We start from the raw sequence: 20,893 nt of genomic DNA, 5'->3' as shown, positions 1-20,893 counted from the left end.
TTCTGTACTTCCCCTTCACGCTCTCTTCCTTCTCTTGCATAAATTCAATCTCATTTATTCCATTCTCACCAAATTCATTATGTCTGTCAACAAACCTCCAACTCCCTCTAATCTGTTCCACTGTTTCTCCTTCTGTCTGTCTGCAGATGAGCTTAAGCCAAGCAAAATGAAACCTTGCTGAGCGGTACACACTTGTTAATACTTCTCTGATATGATTATGTAGACTAACATTATAAGATCAGCTAAGAAAGGATTTGTGGGACATGCTGCTCTGCTGACTTCAGTGTGAAATCATTTCGCGTTAGACGCAAATCTAAAAAGACAAGCGTTTGCTAAACTTTTTTGGGGGGAAAATATTCAAATTGCAGGTTATTTCCACTTTTGGGGTTTATCCCTTGAGGACCATTAAAAACGGGTTGATACTGTGCATCTTGCCTACACCTAATTTCAGAACCAAAGATGTCTCCTCTTTTGATGGCCTGTGGTGTCCTCCTGTCATGCAGTATCTGACTTGTTAAATGTCAATGTCAGTGATGCCTCCTCTGTTCTGCTCTTCTCACCTCCAGCCTTCCACATACGTGGTTATCCTGACCATAGTTCTCTTCACCTGTGTTGTATTCTAAAAAGAAACTAGCAACTACCAACAGATTATGAAAAAAAACACTTGCACTGGCTCTCAAAAAGCCATTGTGTTCTCGCTCTTTGAGACTATGCACTGAAACATCATTATTACATAGAAGCTTTACCTGACATGCTGTTTAAGGTGACTTGACTTCTTATAGGCTTTACTGCAGAACTGGCACTTGTATGGCCGGTCATTGGCCACAACATCCAGGTACTGTTGAAAAGCCAGGCGGGGGTTTTGGGATGGGATGAGACCTGTTAAAAACAACACATGAGCTTACAACAGCTAGCCTTCTGTGTGGTGAAAATATAATGCAGCATTGCCCGATATTTGTGGGTATGTGCCTGTCACCATGCCCTCTTACCAAAGTCAGTGATGAGGATGGGTTCCTGCAAGGGGATATCTGGTAGAGGTAGGTTGCTTTTGGACACTTTGGCTTTGTTTGCTTTCCGTGGAAATTTATGCTTCTTCTGCTGCAAGCTTTTGAAGTGAGAAGCGATGTGTGTTTTTCTGTGTCCCGATGTACGAAAGATCTTGTCGCAGTGAGGGCAGGGGAAAGGCCTCACACCTAGAAAAAGTCAGGGAAAAAAATTGATGTTTTGGAAAATTAATATTTAGAGAATAACTTTTTCTAAACAACAACAGAAAAATCAAATAAAATGAAAATCTAAACTCACATAGAGGTTTTAAAGTTATTAACTAAATCAACATGAAAACATAACATAAAAATATACACTCTCGTAATTTGCTTTATTTTGGCTACATAAGGTTAAAAGCCTTCATTTAGCAGGTAACAGTGTATGAAACAAAACAGATATAAAACTTTGAAAGCATGAAGCCTTCGGAGACATACGTCTGAAAACATATTTATCAAAACTTTACCTTAGAACTAACACACAAGCAGCACTAAAGTAAACACCTAACAGAGTGACACTACACAGCAATTAGAGAGACAAAAACTAATGCACGGCGCACATAGGAGCTCAAACACATATAGTGTATACAGTATATACATGAATACAAATGAGGGTTCTAGCTTTAGTGGCACCATTAGATTTATGCAAGTCCTGCCTGAGCAATTTGTAGCATAATTTACCACAACATATCTTATTTATTCTAAATAACAGCGGCTGAAACATAATATTAAGAGCCCACACACTTCTCCTTTAACTTATGCTTAAAGTGACTATGCTAGAGTAACAAGTAAATAATGTAACATACAGAGTGACTCTATAAAGTGAAATGTGCTGGTGTTGCTATGGCTTTAAGTGTGACCCCTTCACAAAGCGGACCCGCTTCTCACCTGTATGCAGCCGCATGTGCACTTTCATGCTGCCAGAGGTGGAGAAGCACTTCAGACAGCTCTGACACTCGAAGGCCTTGATACCCGTGTGCGTCTTCATATGTGCTGTGAGGGTGCTCTTGACAGCAAAAGCTCTGAAGCACTGTTTGCACTTGAAAGGCTTCTCGTGGGTGTGGATGCGTATGTGCCGAACAAGGTCACTGGGCTTCTTAAACTCCTTGGAGCAGTAGGGGCATCCGTGCCAGCGAACGCCATCCTCCTCCCTGATGGAGCCTGGAAAGGGCAGAAAATAATTTTATTTAAAAAAAAGAAAAAGAAAACAATTATCTCTGTAACAGTATTTCTTAAATGAATCTCACTGAAAGGGTAAAATATCCCCTCCTACCTGGCATTTGTATAGGTTTCTTAAAAATGCTCCTCTTTTTCTCCCTGGTCAGTTTGTCTGTACTTTGCACTTTCTTGTTTTCCACAACAGCGCCATCGGTCGATTGGTTCTGTGACTCTCTTGGTGGGGCGTTACTCTGGGGTTGGACCACACTCAGCCCGCTGTTCTCCAGCGCTTGCTGTAGTACCAGAGGACCACCACAACTTTAATATACATGCACACCTCACACACACAAGCAATTTTAAATAACTACAGCAATGGATTTGAAAATAAGCAATCAACCGAACAATCAAGATGTGATTAAACTTAGAAATTACAGTCGTCTTTACAAAATCATTTCATTTTTAGCGGTTTAAAAGTAAAACACATACACACTAATGTCATTATAAGTCAAGGGATTTTTTTATTACTTGAAAGAGAACCCTTTAAAGTGCAAGACCTGTGGACATCAGTAAATAACGAGGTTCTTTTAACAAATCGCAAAGAATATTGTCCGGGAAAAGCAAAATCGAAAACATGATTGCTGCTTAAATCTTTGAAAACACTGAAAGTGATTATTTAAAAATATCTCATTATTCAGGTACTAATAATTTTAATATGGTCATTAAAAAAAAAAAAAAAGCCATGATGTAAAGCAAAGTTCAGCGACAATCATATCTTATCATGCTGGGGAGTAGAGGCCGTTTTAAACTCTGTGATGATGCTCATCTCTAAAAGTTCCTGGTGCATATTTGTTAAACTGCCCTCTCCCCTGGATGGATGGTGTTTGCAGAACAGTGAAACAATCTTGACATTCAATCACCAAATGAAAGCAGAGCATATCATTCATCACTCAGGAGTCTTTTTACTTTAAAACATCTGTCTGAATATATCATGTTTATCTGCAGTTTTAGTCCATTCTCATTGAGTGAAGATTAATGTCTGTAATGTACAAGCTGGGTCTGCGGATTGTCATCCAGATTGTTACTGGATACTGCTTTTTATATTGTAACAATCATGCGATTACACGCCACTCACCTGTAGGATGTCCTGGTTAATAGCAGTTTCCATTGTGATAGCTGGCTCTGGGGGCTGGGGCTGGGCTGTCTCCCCACTGACCTGTTCTGACAGCTCTAGAAGTTGCTGGATGACATCTGTCACTCCCTCGCCACCTTCTGGCACCCCTGGAGCCTGGCCTGTTGTTTCAGCCTCCTATAAAAAAGACAAAAAAAGAGGTGAGGGGACCAAGAAAGACACAGAGCAACGTGACGAAGAGCTGGGACAGGCCACAATTTGTGGGATGACTTAACTTTGATTAGTGGTTCTGTTGAGCTTGAAACAAAGCACTGGTGATTATTAAATAAAATATTAATGCCCACATTATTTATGCACATATTAACATGGAGATACAACTTCTCAACACAAGGTTTGTTTAAGTGTAGATATGGCAGGTAGATCATCACTGAATAATGAAGGCTGTAATTAATAACCTGCTAACAACCAAATAATGGAAACACACCATTTTTGTTCTAAACTAGGGCAACGACTGGCTTTATGCTGCATTGTATGACTGTACACCAGGTCAAATTTGGCAGCAGCCGTTCTTGATTGTTCTAGAGCAGAGGGAAATAATTTACCAGGTCAAAACTGAAAGATGGTGCTGCTCTTTAAGTGCAAATGAAATTGAAGTTTTTAGAGTTTCTAGCAGTGGTGACATGGATGTATTGAAATACCAATGGCAAAAAAACAAACCACAACCATTATCTACCACTAAAAAACAAACTAAAACAAAAAACGAAAACCCTTTATCCTGTGCAGTTATCTTTGGATAAAGAAGGAAAAAGCTGGAAGGAAATAAAAGTCCACAATTTGAGAAGCATTATCAGTAACAGTGCCTCTGGGGTTCGCTAAAGCTACCAACCACAGTGAATCAAACTACACTTGTCTGCATTCAATACAGCTGAGGTTTTTTTTAGTGCTGCACTTTGTTTTTCCTGCTGCTGGCACACTGAAAAAAGTGATAATAATTCTGGATCCTAATCGAGTTATGGGAAGCTACTTCTTTCCCCAGGGAAAAAAAAGAAGAGAAAAACAGCATAATTTTCTGTATAAGCAAACAGCCTACGTATGAATTAATTTGGGAAACAAACTCCAGGGTGTCTCGTTAACATTAAACATGAGGACCACAGGACACTTAAGAACCCTCTGTTCAGATGCTGGACCAAAGAAATGTTTTCTAGGGGATGTTCTCTTGTTTGGTACACAAGCTTCTCTTACCGATGTGCTGGATGGCACCTCAATCACGGATATGTGCATTTTGCTGATGTGGGCGTTCAGACTGCCAAGTTTCTTAAATACACAGCTGCAGTCCATGCACGGGAACAGCGGCACCCCTTTGGTCTGTAAGAGAACACAAACACACAAAGCACCTTACAGCTAGCTGCTGTATCTTTTTAACTGACTCGCTCTGTGAGTCATTCTACCCATTTAGCAAAGAAGGAAATATAATAATATTTCCACATATGTCAGAGTGTTTAACTGGACACGAGGTAAACCTTTACTTTCTCCTTCATAAAAAAAACCCAAAAAAAACTGCCTCATAAACAATGAAAGTATATGTTTATGAATCCTTAGGAATCACAGGTTGGGTACTAGTTTCTCAAATTCCCTTGATCACTGTGTTGATGATAGCGGTAATCTAATAAAACCACACATCAATTTGGTGTGTCTTCATTAGATTACTGTGAGTATTACATATAATGGAGCTGAAGTGCCTGAAGTAGATGTAAAACTGACTCTAAACATCAGGGGAAAAGCCCACAGGGTGTGATCATGAAGCTCCAAAATCCTACATACTATATTAAATTTTTTTTTAATTAAGTCGTCTTATCATGGACCCGTAATCGACATTTACATTGAAGGTTCTCTTCTGTCCATTCATACCTGCAGTTTCGGCACAGACATCAGACTTGCTAACTTAGAAAACAATCGACATGTGAACTTTTGAGTTGAGGATCAGAGCTGGCTAATATCACGAGAACAAACAGCATCTTTGTGCATGCTGTTTTTTAAATCAAGGCAATCTTCACTAACAGCTGACCCCACTCACCACACTTTGCGGTGCACAACTTTCTATGCTTCTTCAAAATAAAATTCAAGCTGAAGCATGTTGATTAGTGCATGTTGCTAAGGACCAGTGCATGGTGTCAGAATCACCATGCACTGGTGATTCTGACACCCCCCTAGGGGGGGCTTAGAGCCATTGCGGGGGGGGGGGGGGGGGGCGTGGTATAAAAAAAAAAAGAACACTTGGACACTGCTAGCATAATGGACATGTTTTCGACGGGGCTTCCACACAAATGCAAAGAAGGAGATGAAGCATCGCTAAATATGTTTCCAAACCAACTTCCTTCCAAGCCAAAGACTAGAAAATATGGTGAAGTGTATCTTCCTTTTGGCTTCACCTGCACAAGTGCCAAGGTAGGTCTCCCCTGCAGAATTGGTTTTCCCTGTGAGCACGCGCTGGGCTCTCCAAATCACGGACAAACAGTATCCCACATTCTTGATTTTTAGTTCACAAACACTTCTTGTAATAACTAACTACTCCTGACATTTTGGAGATGTTAGCTCTTTACACAGTTAAGTTACAGTGGGATACAAATAATATCAGGCTGATCCTGCCACGATTTGTTCCTCCTGTCCAAATCACAGACAAACAGTATCCCACAGTTGTTTATGTTTTTAAACCCATTTTGCACAGAGAGGCATTTTTTAAGAAATGTATGTTGAAAATTATTACACAGGAAAAAACAACTACACTTAAAATAATTACACCGTGACGGCTCTGCCTTTCTAAATGGAGGGACAGCAACTGCATGTGTATATGTAAGCGTGTAAAACCTGAAGATAGAGACAAAATACTGTTAATCTGACTATCTGCCATTCTGCAATTTATCTCATGTAAACAATAACATGTGCACAGCGTGACGTGGAAAAAGGCACATACCTTTGACGTTGCGTGACGAACTCTGTATTCCTCGCCCACACATAAACGCAAAAAAGGAGTTTTTTAAAATCTCCATTTTCAGTGATTTGAAACGCTGTTTACGTGTGGACGGAGGCCCAAACGCATAGAAACAGCTGCATTTTCAAAAATACCCATTTAAGTGTGGACGTAGTGTAAAAGACTTAGTAGTGTATTTTATTACTACCAGATTTTATTGCAGTTTACTTGTATTTGCTTAATTGTTTACTAAATGTATGAGGTGTGAAATAAACCGCAATGGAGTTTGAAAACAAAATATGGGTGTGTGTGGTTGGAGGATGTGTTTGCGTGGTGGGGGGGCGCAAACATTTTTCTTGTAAAACAAAGGGGGGCCTAGCAAAAAAAGTTTGGGAACCACTGCCTTAGGAAATGATATGGTTACAGTTGCTCCAAATCAATAAGAACAGTACTAAAGACTGAACTAAATTAAAGAATACAATATATTAAAAAGTTTACAAAATATAAGAATTAGCTCTAATGTCTACATATAGCTTATTTATAATGGACAGAGTCACAGAACTGTAAAACTGCACTCTGTAGACTTCTATCAATATCTATAACTTTGTCAAATCTACTTTCATATGAACATAAAGAGTGCATACACCAATCTATAAATCACTCTTTCAAGCTGCTTTAGACCTCAAGTAAGCTTGTTATGGCTGCTCTGCTGCTAGAACCAGCAATCTTTCATGTGTTAGGCAAAAGTTTTTTAACTACTACACTATACTTCACTGTGTCAGACTTGAAGTATGATGTTTATAAAGAAGTAAAATATAAATTGATATAGTCCATTTAGTTTTTACAATTTTCTTCCTTTTCTAAAAATTCAATCCCTCAAGTGTACACCACAAATGTGACCAGATTTCAGTCAGATGTTGTGTTACTTTGCTGTGTCTACATTCTACATATACGTCCTACATTGGTCTGTATGTTATAGCTGTAAAATCCTTGAAACTGAGCAAACGTGTAGGTAGAATGCTAAAGAACGCTTCCATAACTGAAAACACAGCAGTATATGGAAATGAGGTAAGTCTAGTATTTAATCTAAATGCAGTTACAAAAAAATAAAAATCTATAGGTCTTTTGAGCTTGACACCAAAAACCTTTGATTGCTTTTCCTGTGAGGGTAAACCACTGGTGAAGTAGATGAAGGTGGTTCAAGTCTGTATTCACTGGAAAGGAAGCATTTGGAGTATGTTTGGAAGAGTGTGAGCCATATGAAAGAGCCCTAGAAAGGTATCATCAGTACCAGGATGATGGGCTTGTTGCACTGGCCTGTGCTGGTGTGGAACATATGGGAGAGATGGCTGGACAGAGGAGGACTGTTATTTTCTTGTAGTGGTGGTGATGAAGTGGGAGAAAAGGACTGTCAAAGATGGGGAATAACTAGAAGAGAAGATCATATGGGGAGTTGGTAAAAGGGGTGAGGGTACAGATGGCCACAATGACAAATGAATCATGACAGAAATACTGTCTGTGGAAGATGAAAAAGGTGTAAGAACAAAAAAAAGTGTAAGAACTGGAGGGCATACTCTTCTATTATTGAAATATATTTCAATGTAATTCACTGGGCAGCTGATCCAGGAGTAGTATGTATATAGTGCTTTAGTTTGACCCCCTTCACCTTAGGTCACAGTGGAAAGAATCTGTATTTTTTTTTTCTTTAATTCTGTTAACTCCAATGTAAAAGTCTACACCTCAACTACAGTGCTGTGCAGAAGTCTTGAGCCACCTGTCATTTCTTTATATTTTGCTTCCTTAAGAGGAGCTTATAATTGGTTTAATTAGTCCTGAGCAACCGTTCTCAAGTCTTTCTGAGAGTTTCTTCAGTTCAGTCCTTGGTCAATGACGTATACCCGTTTCCTATTTTCCCCGCAAAATGTATTTTATTTTTTTAAAGGGGGCAGCTCATGACTTTTGCACAGTACTGTACTTGTTACCTGGTTGATTCTGGAGCAGATGAAATGTGGAGAAAATTGTGTCAGAGTACAAGTTACATATAGACCTGACTGTATATATCCCCTACTGGCTGATATAAATGAAATAAGGAAATAGCAGCACGCGTTTTAAGACAGTAATCCTTGGAAGGCATTTGTAATGCTGCCGTTGGTTCTTCATAAAGTTTTTCACAAAGTCAGAAACTGTTTTATCAAGAATGCAAAAGCAAGCTAAACAGAGTTCAAAGTTCACGCTCTGGGCTTACTTCACCACAGAGCTGGCAGCAGTAAAGACTGGAATGTGGTTTTTACAAAGCCATAAATGTTTAGATAACCAGCATTTGAAGAGTCCACTGGACGAGTAAATGCAAAGCTGCTGAAATCATTTGAGTCAGTTGGTTCTGAAACACTGATAGTGTATGAAGTGTGTGCTGAAGTGGGCCAGAGGTATCCTCCACCAGCTCTTACAGTTTCTCGTTCAAGCCCATTTCACAAAAGTCAAAAGCCAGCTATAACTGGAGGTGGCTGTAGTGGATCAGTCTAACTTATAAGGTGTGAAATTGTGGTGAATGAATACGCATATAGGGCTATGTGATATGACCAAAATCTCATATGCCGATATAAGACATTTATCGTCCTGACAACAATACAAATCACAAAAATGTAATATTTTCTGTAAATTCTGTGAATCTCGGGCAACTCGACTTGCGTGAAGTTTTTCCAGCTGGGCGTCCTTTACCTGGAGTCGAGTGTTTTAACCGATGCATAAAACTATACATTTTTAGACATAAGTTGAAACGGCCGCCATTTTCTTTCAAAGTTTGAGTCTAAGGTTTATTTTTTTTAGCACCTGGCAGCTCTTTTTTGCTTCTCATCCGTAAACTCTCTGCATACTCGTTCACGTGATTCGGTTTATTTTGAAAAGTCTCAACAGGATCTTGAGCTTTATTGTGAAAGGTTTATGTGGAAAACAATCAAGCGGACAGCGGAGCCATGCAATGGTTTTACGGTCATTGTTGCTAACGACAACACATAAAAACAGGCGCTTGTCGGTGTGGTTATATTAAATATAAGAGAATGAGAGAACTTTAAGAAATGAATATAGCCACTACAGTGACCATCAAAACGATGAAAAAAATATTGCTGTAAACAGTTTATTTTATGACACCACGAAACAAATGATAGCTTTTGTTGTCATCCAATATATATCGTTATATCGAACAGCCCTATATGCATATGCATAATATTCTGTCCTTTACTTTTAGACAAATTTTAATACCATAAATTCATTAGTATTAGTGTATATGCTATTAGAGTATATGATACTCATATCGTAAATTGGTGTTTTATCAATCAATGAAACGACTAATGTTCTGCAGCTGATTTTAAATCACAGATTCCCAGGAGAATGAGTTTTTTCCAAAAGCTTCAGCACTACAATCTGTGTCAAGCAAAGGCTTTGGATGCCATTAAACACTTTCTCCCCTGACTCCTCAGTAAGAGCCAGAGCATGAAATCTATTGTGAATAACCCCTGACTTTTTCATTTTTTAAGTCAGCCAATTGTAAGAACAAACTGTCTACAAAAGCAAAGCTAAAGAACTCTTGTGAAAAACTGATGCATTATTCAAAGGGTCCAGCCGTTGGGCTCTCCAGTTCAATCAACTGGCCAAATCACCATCTTTTATCATGGAATACACAATGGTGTATGCAGGTAAGACAACACACACTTCAATTCATTTGACCGATTGAACCGCTGGCAAAAAAATTTATGCAACGTTTTTCGCAAAAGCACTTTTTATTCACAATCCAAATAACAGACCACAACCAGCCATTTAATATGATTGCCAATCTCTGACAGCTCATTAACGTAACCTAAGTATGAAGCTTTTTATTAATCAGTAAAATCTTTTGAAAGAGCCATAATTAAAACACCCCCACTTCAGTAACAAAGAAGGATGTGCTAACATATTTGTAGCAATTTCCTGTATCTCTTCTTTAGGTGTATAATTAAGCTTGATTTATATTTATATTTTTTAAGCAAACCAACTGCAACAATGAGAATTTTACACCTCCTTGCTTCTGACTATAAGAAAGTACAGACTGTGTGTGCTACAGAAAAGACCCAGGTAAACCTATTTCTCTCAGCAGCCAGGTTGGCTGAAGTGAACTAAATTAGTTTAAGGCTTGGTGTGCAAGCACAACACATCATTCATGCTCACCTATCGCTGCTCATTGTGATGAGGGACCTTTACAATCATTATGCTACAGAGCTGAGTTAGTTCAGCTTGTAGCCACATTACTGGAAGTAGTCATTAAACCAGGAGATACCACCACCTCTATAAATCCAACCATTAACTAGTTCAGTTCATAAATTCGAAAAACAGACACAACCACACACATGAGAATTTAGGTCCCCAGAGAGGTCTATGATGTGTGTCCTTCGTCTGACCCCTCAACCACAGTGTAGCACTAAGTGGAAGACTTGACAGACCCCATTTAGCCTCCCTGACAATACGAGGAAGGATAAATCAACTAGGCTGCAAAAAAAAAGGCTTCTGTGAGGTGTTTACAAAGGAGAAAAATCAAACAAGGAACCTTATGCCCTTTCTGACACACAAACAATATGACAAAGTGCCGTGCTTTGAGTATAACAAACTGTGAACAGAGGTTCTGGCAATTTAGTGTGTTGCTCTACAAGATGTACAAGAAAAAATACATATATGTATCTGGGGAAACAGTACAACTGAAAGACATGCTAGTGAATTGTAGAAAACTGGTAAACTTTTCATGAACATGATGTTTTGGGTGTTAACCGTTTACATAAATTTGTGTGAAGTCCTTAACTCAAAACCATTTAAAGTCCTTAAAACTTTTACTTTGAAATTTAGTTTTAGTTTCCTGAATTTAAGTCGATTCACTAAGTTAAAAAGGAACTTGCAAGTAAACAATACAAGGAGCTCATTAACCATTTCAAATAAAACCAATGGCTGACTTCACCCAAGGAAAACCTTTCTTTAGGTGAGATTAAACTGCTATTTCTATACAATGTGATACCAGGATGTCAGAAATGTAAAACATTATAGCGTCAATTCCCCTTTAATGACAATATCTAATCTTTATAAACAAATTAATTACACAGTCTTGAAACATGCATCTGAAGCCATGACTGTGTTTTTACTGTGCTCTTACCTCAGAATGAACCCTCTGAACGTGAGAGTGCAGGTTCCCCTTCTGGGAGAAGGAGGCAGGGCAGAACATGCAGAGGTGCGGTTTCTCCCCGGTGTGTCTCACCATGTGAGTCTGTAGCACCACCTTCTGGTTGAAAGCCTTGCCGCAGTGCGTGCACTTGTAGGGTCTCTCACCTGCAGAGGAGGAGCACGATCAGGTCAAGAATCAAGCTGTAATAATGACAATATTTATAATAATATCAAATTTATACAATCTCGATGAATCCCATGTCATCTCCAGAAAATTCAACAACAAAATTAAAACTATTCCTGGAGATATAGTAATTATTATATGTTATACAATACATGGTTGTGTTTAATGTATGATCATTAAAAAACTCACCAGCATTGCTTTAATAAGAATTTGTCCAACAATATTACCCACATATGTGACTGTCAGTGGTAGAATATCTCATTTTATTACAGTACGACCATGCAATTTTGTCACCTTGGTAACAACATAAGGCTGGTATTACTTCAAGCTAAATTAAGATGACTCAAATACAGTCCTGTACCATTCCAACATCACTGCAAACCACAGAGGTGCAAATGAACCATAATGTGTGTTTCTATAGTCTTTACCTCGTCAACTGAAAGGTTGTTTGAGATTCAAAGCACAAGAGAAGTCAATTCAATCCTGCATTAAAACCCCCCCAGCTCAGCCCAGCCAAACAATTTAACATATGGATGATGGGTAAACAACATGTGGGTGGGAGCTACTGGCTACATTAACCTGAACCCAGATGGCTGAACGTTCACAGGAGCCACAAGAACATTTGAATTGAAACGGAATATCGAATTCTACCCACACAATCTCTCCATACGACAGAGCAATGGGCCCAGCTGAGGTGTGTAGTTTTTCCAGATATGCAGTGCAGCTACTTACAAATTTGTAGCCTTATATGAAAGAGCAGAAGAAAAGAAAACCAGAATAAGCGCTGTTAAGAAAGTTTTTTTCCTGCTCATAAAAATATTTGTAGCTACCAAAGAGTTTTTCATCAAAAGAAAATCATCAGGATTATTTTTAACCTGTGGTTTTAAGTGTTAATATGTTTTTGTATATCAAATACCCATATATAGTGGGGCAAAAAAGTATTTAGTCAGCCACCGATTGTGCAAGTTCCCCCACTTAAAATGATGACAGAGGTCAGTAATTTGCACCAGAGGTACACTTCAACTGTGAGAGACAGAATGTGAAAAAAAAATCCATGAATTCACATGGTAGGATTTGTAAAGAATTTATTCGTAAATCAGGGTGGAAAATAAGTATTTGGTCAATAACAAAAATACAACTCGGAGCAACACGGACTTTCAACTCCCGCCACAGATTTTCTATGGGGTTGAGGTCTGGAGACTGGCTAGGCCACTCCAGGACTTTCAAATGCTTCTTACGGAGCAGGAGTGTGTGGCGGGAGTTGAAAGTCCGTGTTGCTCGGCGACAGCCCCAAAACATCACTGCTCTTGAGAAGATCTGCATGGAGGAATGGGCCAAAATACCAGCTACTGTGTGTGCAAACCTGGTAAAGACCTATAGTAAACGTTTGACCTCTGTTATTGCCAACAAAGGTTATGTTACAAAGTATTGAGTTGTATTTTTGTTATTGACCAAATACTTATTTTCCACCCTGATTTACGAATAAATTCTTTACAAATCCTACCATGTGAATTCATGGATTTTTTTTTCACATTCTGTCTCTCACAGTTGAAGTGTACCTCTGTTGCAAATTACTGACCTCTGTCATCATTTTAAGTGGGGGAACTTGCACAATCGGTGGCTGACTAAATACTTTTTTGCCCCACTGTATAACAGGAGAGAATGGTAATACAAACTCCATGTTTTAACCATATCAGGGCCAATTGTGGCATAGCTTAAACCTCCCAAACACTCATTGTGAGCTACAAAAAAAACCCTTGATTATATATGGCTTGTATATTTTAATTTTACTGGACAGGATTCACAGGAAGAAAGTGCCTCAAAGGGACATACAATTTAAAAACAAAATGAAAGAAAACAAAAAGTCTCCAAACACCTTGAAAGTCCACTGCAGGCTACTGAACCCCCATCAATTCAAGCTGCTGCCAGTATCCACTCACTCTTCAGGTTTCTGGAACCTCAAATGCAAAGTTCATTCACAAATGAAATATAAGAAGCAACCGCTCACACTGTTTCAGAGAACTGATTCAGAGAGAAATATCTATACCTCTCTCCACCACACATACCACAAGGGCTCAAGAACACTATAGAGGAACAGTGTCAGTAAACAGTTGTTACTGCAGTGCACACACAAAAGAAAGTTAAAACCACAAATGCTTCTTTGGTTAGATTTTAAATTCGTTTTAGAAACTATTGACGGGTTCTGAATAGATGTTTACCAGCACACAGGTCAGTAGCCAGCATCAGTGGTGGCGGTGGAGTGCATTCGTACATGTGGTTTATTAACATGTTTGCTTAATGGTGTTTACAGATTATATAATTGAAGCCTTTGCTTATTTAAAGCAGATCATAGATCAGCTACATTCTGCTCACACAAATGTTTGACATATTATAAAACAAGTAGCTGAATACTACAGAAGCTATACAAGCAAGAATGGCAGACATCTGGCTTTCAAAACTACAACAGCTGATCTCCTCATTTCCTAAAATAAGAGTTTCCTCAAAAGAAGACTCAAATGAACAAAAACGTATCGTTGGCATCCAATTTAACGTGAGCCTACAGTCTGCTACAAACTATAAAACCCCTCACTTTCAAAGTTTAACATGATGTTTATATCAATTACCCTATATTTAATAGAAATTGATATAAACATCATTCCACAAACGGACGACAGCCGGATGGTTAAGTGCAAACTGCATCCAGGACAGTCTCTTTGTGGTGGTTTTCATCTTTGCTCTGTGTTCATACCTGAATACTAAGAGAAAGATTATGTGTGTCCTCATTAGGATAGGGATTTGTGTTGTGTGTATGGACGTAGCCTGTGGGTTTATATTGTTAACTGGTAATTATGATGCAATGTATTTCAGGTCATTTTACAGAAAACAGTAAAATAACTTTTTACTTTTAATAAAAGTGTTCTGTGTAATGTATGAATCTGTAATATATATATATATATATTTGTAACAACCCTAATACTAATCACAACAAAAAGGGGAAACACCTCCAAAATGAACAATTATTTGACCACACAGCATTGCAGAGCAATGTTGGGGATTCTCAAAGCAGAGCCAATGAGAACCCAAAGAGAATCCCAATTTCCCTCGGGATGAATAAAGTATTATCAATCAATCAATCACTAAATTCTATCATTTCCCTTTCCTAGTTTTTACTGACATTCAGATTGAATAGGTGTCAGAAGTTTTCCAAATTTTGTAAACTTTACATTCCTTCACTTAAGACTCATAATGCTCATCCTAATATTTTAAGTTAACATCTAAGCCAGACCTTCCCAAAGTGTGGGGCCCGCCCCCTGGGGGGGGGGGGGGGGGGGGGGCAGAGCCATTGCAGGGGGGGTGCGGTATGAAAAGGGGAAAAAAAAAACCAAAACGCTTGGACACTGCTAGCACGGGGCGCCCACAGAAACGCAAGGCAGGAGATGAAGCATAGCTGAACATTTTTCTTGTAAAACAAAGGGGGGGCCTAGCCAAAAAAGTTTGGGAACCACTGATCTAATCTAATTAAAACCACTGTGAACTATCAAGGAGAAACAATTAGATCCTCTTCTCAATGCTGAATGGCTGTCTAAAGTTTTTTTGTGTTTTTAAATTCATTATCCAGAACAAAGAAAATTAGCGTAAAGGATCCTGTTCTGGCCTGAAGTAGATACAATTCTACCCTGCAGTTTCTGCAGTATTTTTGCTCTGAGCTTAAATCTCAATATAAGCACTATAATCAGGTTTTTCTTTTTCCATTCTCACTCACCTGTGTGTATTCGGATGTGCCTGATGAGCTGGCTGGGCTTTTTGAAAGCCTTTCCACAATGATGGCAGCTGTTTGTGAACCCACTGCGATCTATGTTTTTCTTGTAGTTTCTTGAAGTAGAAGTAAGTGGCCTGTAAAGGAAAGAACCATGAGGAAAAAATCTAGTTTAATATAGTGTGCATTAACATAGGACCACGGAAGGTCACTCATAATACAACAAAGCAGTTTTTTAAGCCTTATATTTGAGATTTAGACAATTATCCTTTGTGTACAAGTATTTTCTTTACAATTAAAACAAATGTTTGTTCTATAAGTAAAGACAAAATTATATGTGGCATTACACACAAGTGCTTTCTGAATGGTTTAATGAGTTTTAAAAGTACTCAGCTGTACACTTACAGGAAATTGAACTTCTTTAAACAGGCCTCAGTCCAATAGGGCTCCAGACCTTGACAGTCAAGCTGTTCTAGTAGCATATTTGTTACTAGTCTGCAAATTAACATTATCATAGAAACCATGTCTAAAAGAATAGCTCTGAAGTAGCATAAAGCATTAAATTGGCACAAGGCGTTATTTCAAAGTAGTGGACCTTGGTTCTAATGCTTAGCCGCTAGCAGTAACAGGCTACAGAGAGTTTTGAGAACAGCTGCATAGACTCGCCTAAGCATTTTTGTGCTTAGCTCAAATGAAAGATTATCTGACAATGACTACAAATGTACTTCTTTTCCATGAACGCCATGAAAGATGGTGCTTTAATTTCATCTCTCTGCAGAGCTGCAAATTCACCTAAAACTATTTTGCAAAAATGTTTTTTTCGTCATAAAAGATTCATCTATCCTGAATCAGACACCCCTCGGTCTGTACAAAATACAGAATATATGTCGATGCTTTGAATTTTTCTTTAAACAGCTGCATGATTCATGCCAAATTTTTAACCCAAAGCTTTTCCACTTGACTGTGTCAAATGTAATAAATCAGCATCCTGAAGTGTCTTGTTTGACCTCATTTTGATGTGACTCTTCATATGCTCCTTTATTTGCGCAGACGTCTTGAACTCCTTGTCGCAGGTCTTGCAGGTGTAGACCTTGATGCCCGAGAGCTCCTTCCGATGCTCCTCCAAATGCAGAGAGAGCTGGCTTTGAAGAACAAACTCATCTCCGCACTCAGCACAGATCAGATTCTGCAGGAATGGAAACCAGTAACATAGAAAGGAGTCTAAAAGAGAAATAAAAGTGCATAATATGCACAGAAACCACAGCATGAGGCATTTTACCTCCTCCTTCTCATGCAGCATGATATGGGATTTAAGGCTGGCGATGCGAGAGAACTTCTTATTGCAAACGGGGCAGGTGAAGTCCGATGTAGTGTGTGTGGACCTGTGTAGCGTGAGGTTGAACTCCACGTTGAACGTCTGTGAGCACTGGTCACAACGATGAGGCTGCAAGAGAGAGAGAAATGAAAGAATGGAAAAAAATGACCTTCTGCTGTGAGCTTCTTGTAGCTGCTGTCACTATGTGAAGGCAGATGGAGACAGAGAAAAGACTAAAAAGACAAGATGGAACAGCTGAATCTCAATCAATGTGCTACTTTGTCTAAATTAAGAAACTGCTTTGTTGTGAAGGGTAGAGAGTACTGTATATTAACAGGCAAAGGAAAAAAATCCCCATGAGGCAAAAATGGCCCCAATATTAAATTTCTTTTCTATTAGGAGAACAAGCTGACTTCACTTCATTGCTTTTTTTTAATCTAGTCAAGTCTGAGAGTGGTACTGACACAGTTGAGTCTTACTCACTCTGGCATACTCAGAGGCCACTGCTCTTCAACCTGGAAAGTGGGAGCAAAGGCAAAGGACTTGAAATTTAAATGGCCCAGAGCTACAGGTGCAGCTGCAAATGAAATGAATTAAGCTCCAATTGACATCTTTTTGCTCCCGGTCTCTCTATTCTAACTTTCTCCTCAGTAGCACGGCATTAAAAACTAAATCCCTTAACTTGCCTGTGATTGTGCGCAATGTGTGAGATCCTGAGATTATAAGTGAGAATAAAGAAGTGAGAGAGGGAGTGTGACCAAAAGTGAGCAAGAAGTGAAGCAGGCAGAGATGTGAGTGCTGCGAGTGCTTTAAAAGGGATAAATGAATGTGATGTAAAATGAGTTCCCAAGGAACGCAGTCCAATTATCCTGCACCAAGAAAAACCACCAACACAACCATTATCACAGTGTACCCGCTTCATACAACATCGCCATACGTGATCATAAAGAAGTGAAGAGAAGTTTTCAAAATGTTATTTCAAGAATACTTTCTGTCCTATGTGGTGACTCAGGTGCTAGCCATCACACTACCATCGTCTTATTTTACTGTTGGCATGATGTTCCTTTTCTGAAATGCTGTGTTACTGTTATGCCAGATGTAGTGGGACAGACACCTTCCAAAAAGTATTTACTCAAAAGTTTTGGGAATCATCAAGATGTTTTCTGGCTAAACTGAGATGAACCTTTTTTTGCTCAGCAGTGGTTTTCGTCTTGGGACTCTGCCATGCAGGTCGTTTTTGCCCAGTCTCTTTCTTATGATCGAGTCGTGAGCACCGACTTCTACTGAGGCAAGTGAGACCGGTTCGGATGTTGTTCTGGAGTCTTTTGTGACCTCTTGGATGAGTCGTTGCTGCGCTCTTGGATTAATTTTGGTCAGCCAGCCACTCCTGGGAAGTTTCCCCCTGTTCCATGTTTTTGACATTTGTGGAATGTGACTCTCACTGTGGTTCACTGGAGTCCCACAGTTTTAAAAATGGCTTTATAACCTTTTCCAGACCAAGAGATCTCAATTACTTTGTTTCTCATTTGTTCCTGAATTTACTTGGATAATGGCATCATGTCTGGCTTTTGAGTATCTTTTGGTCTACTCCACTTTGTCAGACAGGTCCTATTTAAGTGATTTCTTGATTGAGAACAGGTATGGCATTAATCAGGCCTAAGTGTGGCAAGAGAAACCGAACTCAGCTTTTTGCAAAAAAAAGGAAGGAAGGAAACACTTTTTCACACCTTCGCACTCGCTTTCATTCGCACATTCACACCTAGTGACAATTTAGATTATCCAATGAACCTATCCCCACAAGCTAAACTAAGTCATATTAACTAAAAAAAATATCTGTGATGACTTAATAAGCACTTTAATTTAGCAGTAATAGAAATCATTTGACATTTAAGCTCATCAACTTTAAAGTAGTCGCTTACTTTTTTTTAATGTTCCCAACTTTTTGTCAAGGGCTAGATCATTTTCAAGCAAACACAATACACAACAACTAAAACCCTCGACATCATCACTCAACTCAACAAATATTTGAACTGACATTATATGCTTGAAAATCAATTAAAAAGCGTAGCATCACTACCCTAAAATCCTGGATGACCGTCAGTGACCTACATCTAAAGTGAGTAGACCCAAGATATTGTGTCCTGCTGACACATCCATCTTGTACCTACCTTATCATTGACCTCATGTTCACGGAGGTGCTTCTGCAGCTGGCTCTCTGTGGTAAAAATCTGGGAGCATATTGTGCACTTCTTATCCTTGAGCTCCCCATCACTGAAGCCCTCTGCCTTAGATTCACTGGGATCCGCATCTGATGACAAGCACAAGAAGTGACACATGAGTATCTTAATGTGCTTTAAGAGGCTTTCTCCTGTGAAGGATAGCTAAAGTACATGTTGTACCTCTTCACTAACACAGGTTATGTGTTGCCTGGATATTTTGCTTTTAAGTCGGGATTCAAGCAGTAGGTAGCATTTATATTGTACACGTCACATGACTCTTCATTCAGATAGTGTATTTATGTATAACAGCAGATGTCAGGTCTAAGATTAACATTAAACATATCTAGAAGCAATATTTGTGAACATAAGTTATCATTCTGATCGTATATGAAATTAATAAAAGTATTTCTCCTTTTCAGCTCATTTACAATCGCATGTCATATGTGCTTTTAGTTATACACATGCACCTGTTTAACTTGATTTCAAGTGTTGCATGTCCACTGGAGTGGTTAAGTCGCCGGCAGGGTCGGACTGTATAATCCAGCCATCAAGTTTGATATAATGTCGGGTCCTCCTCGTTTACTCGTCAAGTTTAACTTATGCGGCCACCGAGCAGCTGTAATAACCTTGTGTTCTGACAATGTTATCAAATTGCAAAATGAATGCATTTCCACAGAAAACATTTTCTTTGGGTCGTGTTAAATGTGCGGTTGTGACAACTTGTTCCAAGATATGCATCGGCAGCTGAACAGCCTCGCTACAGCGCTTCACAGTATCAAAACAACAATGGCCAACATTTTAGCGTGTTAGCCAAGAAGCTAACGATAGCGAAACCAGCTAGTTAGCAACAACATGCTAACAACGAAATACTAATAAATGTATATTCCATGTAAAAAAAAAAAAAACCGCACATTAACTAACGCCACACAGCACCGAGCTCCGCTCCTCGCGGACACCAATTTAGACTGGAAGCCAATAAGAAGAGGCACCGAAACGTTATTAATATCATTCCGCCTCAATCACTCCTTCGCCGTACAAAGCAAAGCCCACCCGCAATACTATATCCGGGGACTATATGCACTACATTGAAGTGTTATTATATGCGCTACAGAGGTGTTTGGCAAAACAATAGCAGGTTATTTGGATAGCCCATTATCTATATATTTTATTCTTTGCAGTTTGGAACTTGTTACCTGTTTCGTCGTTGCTTTGAACTCTCAGTTTGCGAGGCCGGCCCCGCGGCATAGTTCCAGTACTCAGGGTGGGTGTGCTGTGAACGATTTGCTTTTCAAAATGGCGACTCTGTCATCAGTAGACAGCAGCGTCCTCGCGAAGACACACAGCTGCACGGACTAGGGAGACATCTACTGTTTGGTTTGTTGTACTTCACTTTTTGTGTACTACAACAGCAACTTTCAAGTTTTGAAGCTACGTTGTTATGAAATGCTTGGAATATGCGCAAAGCCCCTTATCGTAGCAGTAAACGAGCCGTAAAAAGATAAAATAACAAGACACAAGTACAGTCAAATTCGTCAAAAATGTTTTTTTCTTTTTAAAAAAGGAGTTATTTATTTTCATTAATGGCCAATAATAATAATAATAATAACAATAATGATAATAATAATAATCAGACCAACAGACTAAAACACACTTTCTTAGGCATTTCAGATACACCGATTGCAAAGTTTTAATAGCCCACTAAAAGAGAGAAAATGCCACAAAGTGAATTAAAATGCTAGTGACACATTAAAGAGCCTATCTGTAAAAGGATGAGTATAATATTGCTGGCAGAGAATATAAAAGCACCCATAAAATGCTCTGCATTAATTCAACTATAAACTTGCTTACGACGTTGTTTAAATCCTCTAGGAGTATGAGATAAAAATATCATAACGTGCAATATGTTAGTTTGGAGTTCACAATTGAGATCCTAATAAATTTTCAA

General features: G+C 38.9%; 1 protein-coding gene across 1 annotated transcript in view; it reads right to left on the bottom strand.

The window, feature by feature from the left end:
* The window catches only part of LOC146507959 (zinc finger protein 236), a 57,250-nt gene extending 36,966 nt beyond the window's left edge, over positions 1-20,284 (bottom strand). The window contains exons 1-12 of the mRNA XM_085176544.1: positions 20,142-20,284; positions 18,898-19,037; positions 16,694-16,858; positions 16,422-16,600; positions 15,421-15,551; positions 11,466-11,638; positions 4,570-4,692; positions 3,331-3,504; positions 2,314-2,491; positions 1,929-2,201; positions 990-1,193; positions 747-879 (exon numbers count right to left, since the gene is read on the bottom strand). Of these exons, the coding sequence (XP_085032670.1) occupies positions 747-879; positions 990-1,193; positions 1,929-2,201; positions 2,314-2,491; positions 3,331-3,504; positions 4,570-4,692; positions 11,466-11,638; positions 15,421-15,551; positions 16,422-16,600; positions 16,694-16,858; positions 18,898-19,037; positions 20,142-20,193 (1,925 nt within the window). The 5' untranslated portion in view covers positions 20,194-20,284. The remainder of the gene's footprint in view (positions 1-746; positions 880-989; positions 1,194-1,928; positions 2,202-2,313; positions 2,492-3,330; positions 3,505-4,569; positions 4,693-11,465; positions 11,639-15,420; positions 15,552-16,421; positions 16,601-16,693; positions 16,859-18,897; positions 19,038-20,141) is intronic.
* Between the last annotated feature and the right edge of the window lie 609 nt (positions 20,285-20,893).

This window comes from Neolamprologus multifasciatus, chromosome 11 (genome assembly GCF_963576455.1).
Source record: "Neolamprologus multifasciatus chromosome 11, fNeoMul1.2, whole genome shotgun sequence".
Lineage (NCBI taxonomy): Eukaryota > Metazoa > Chordata > Actinopteri > Cichliformes > Cichlidae > Neolamprologus > Neolamprologus multifasciatus.
The sequence above is the reverse complement of the archived record's forward strand: the minus strand, read 5'-3'. Positions and strand labels throughout refer to the sequence as shown.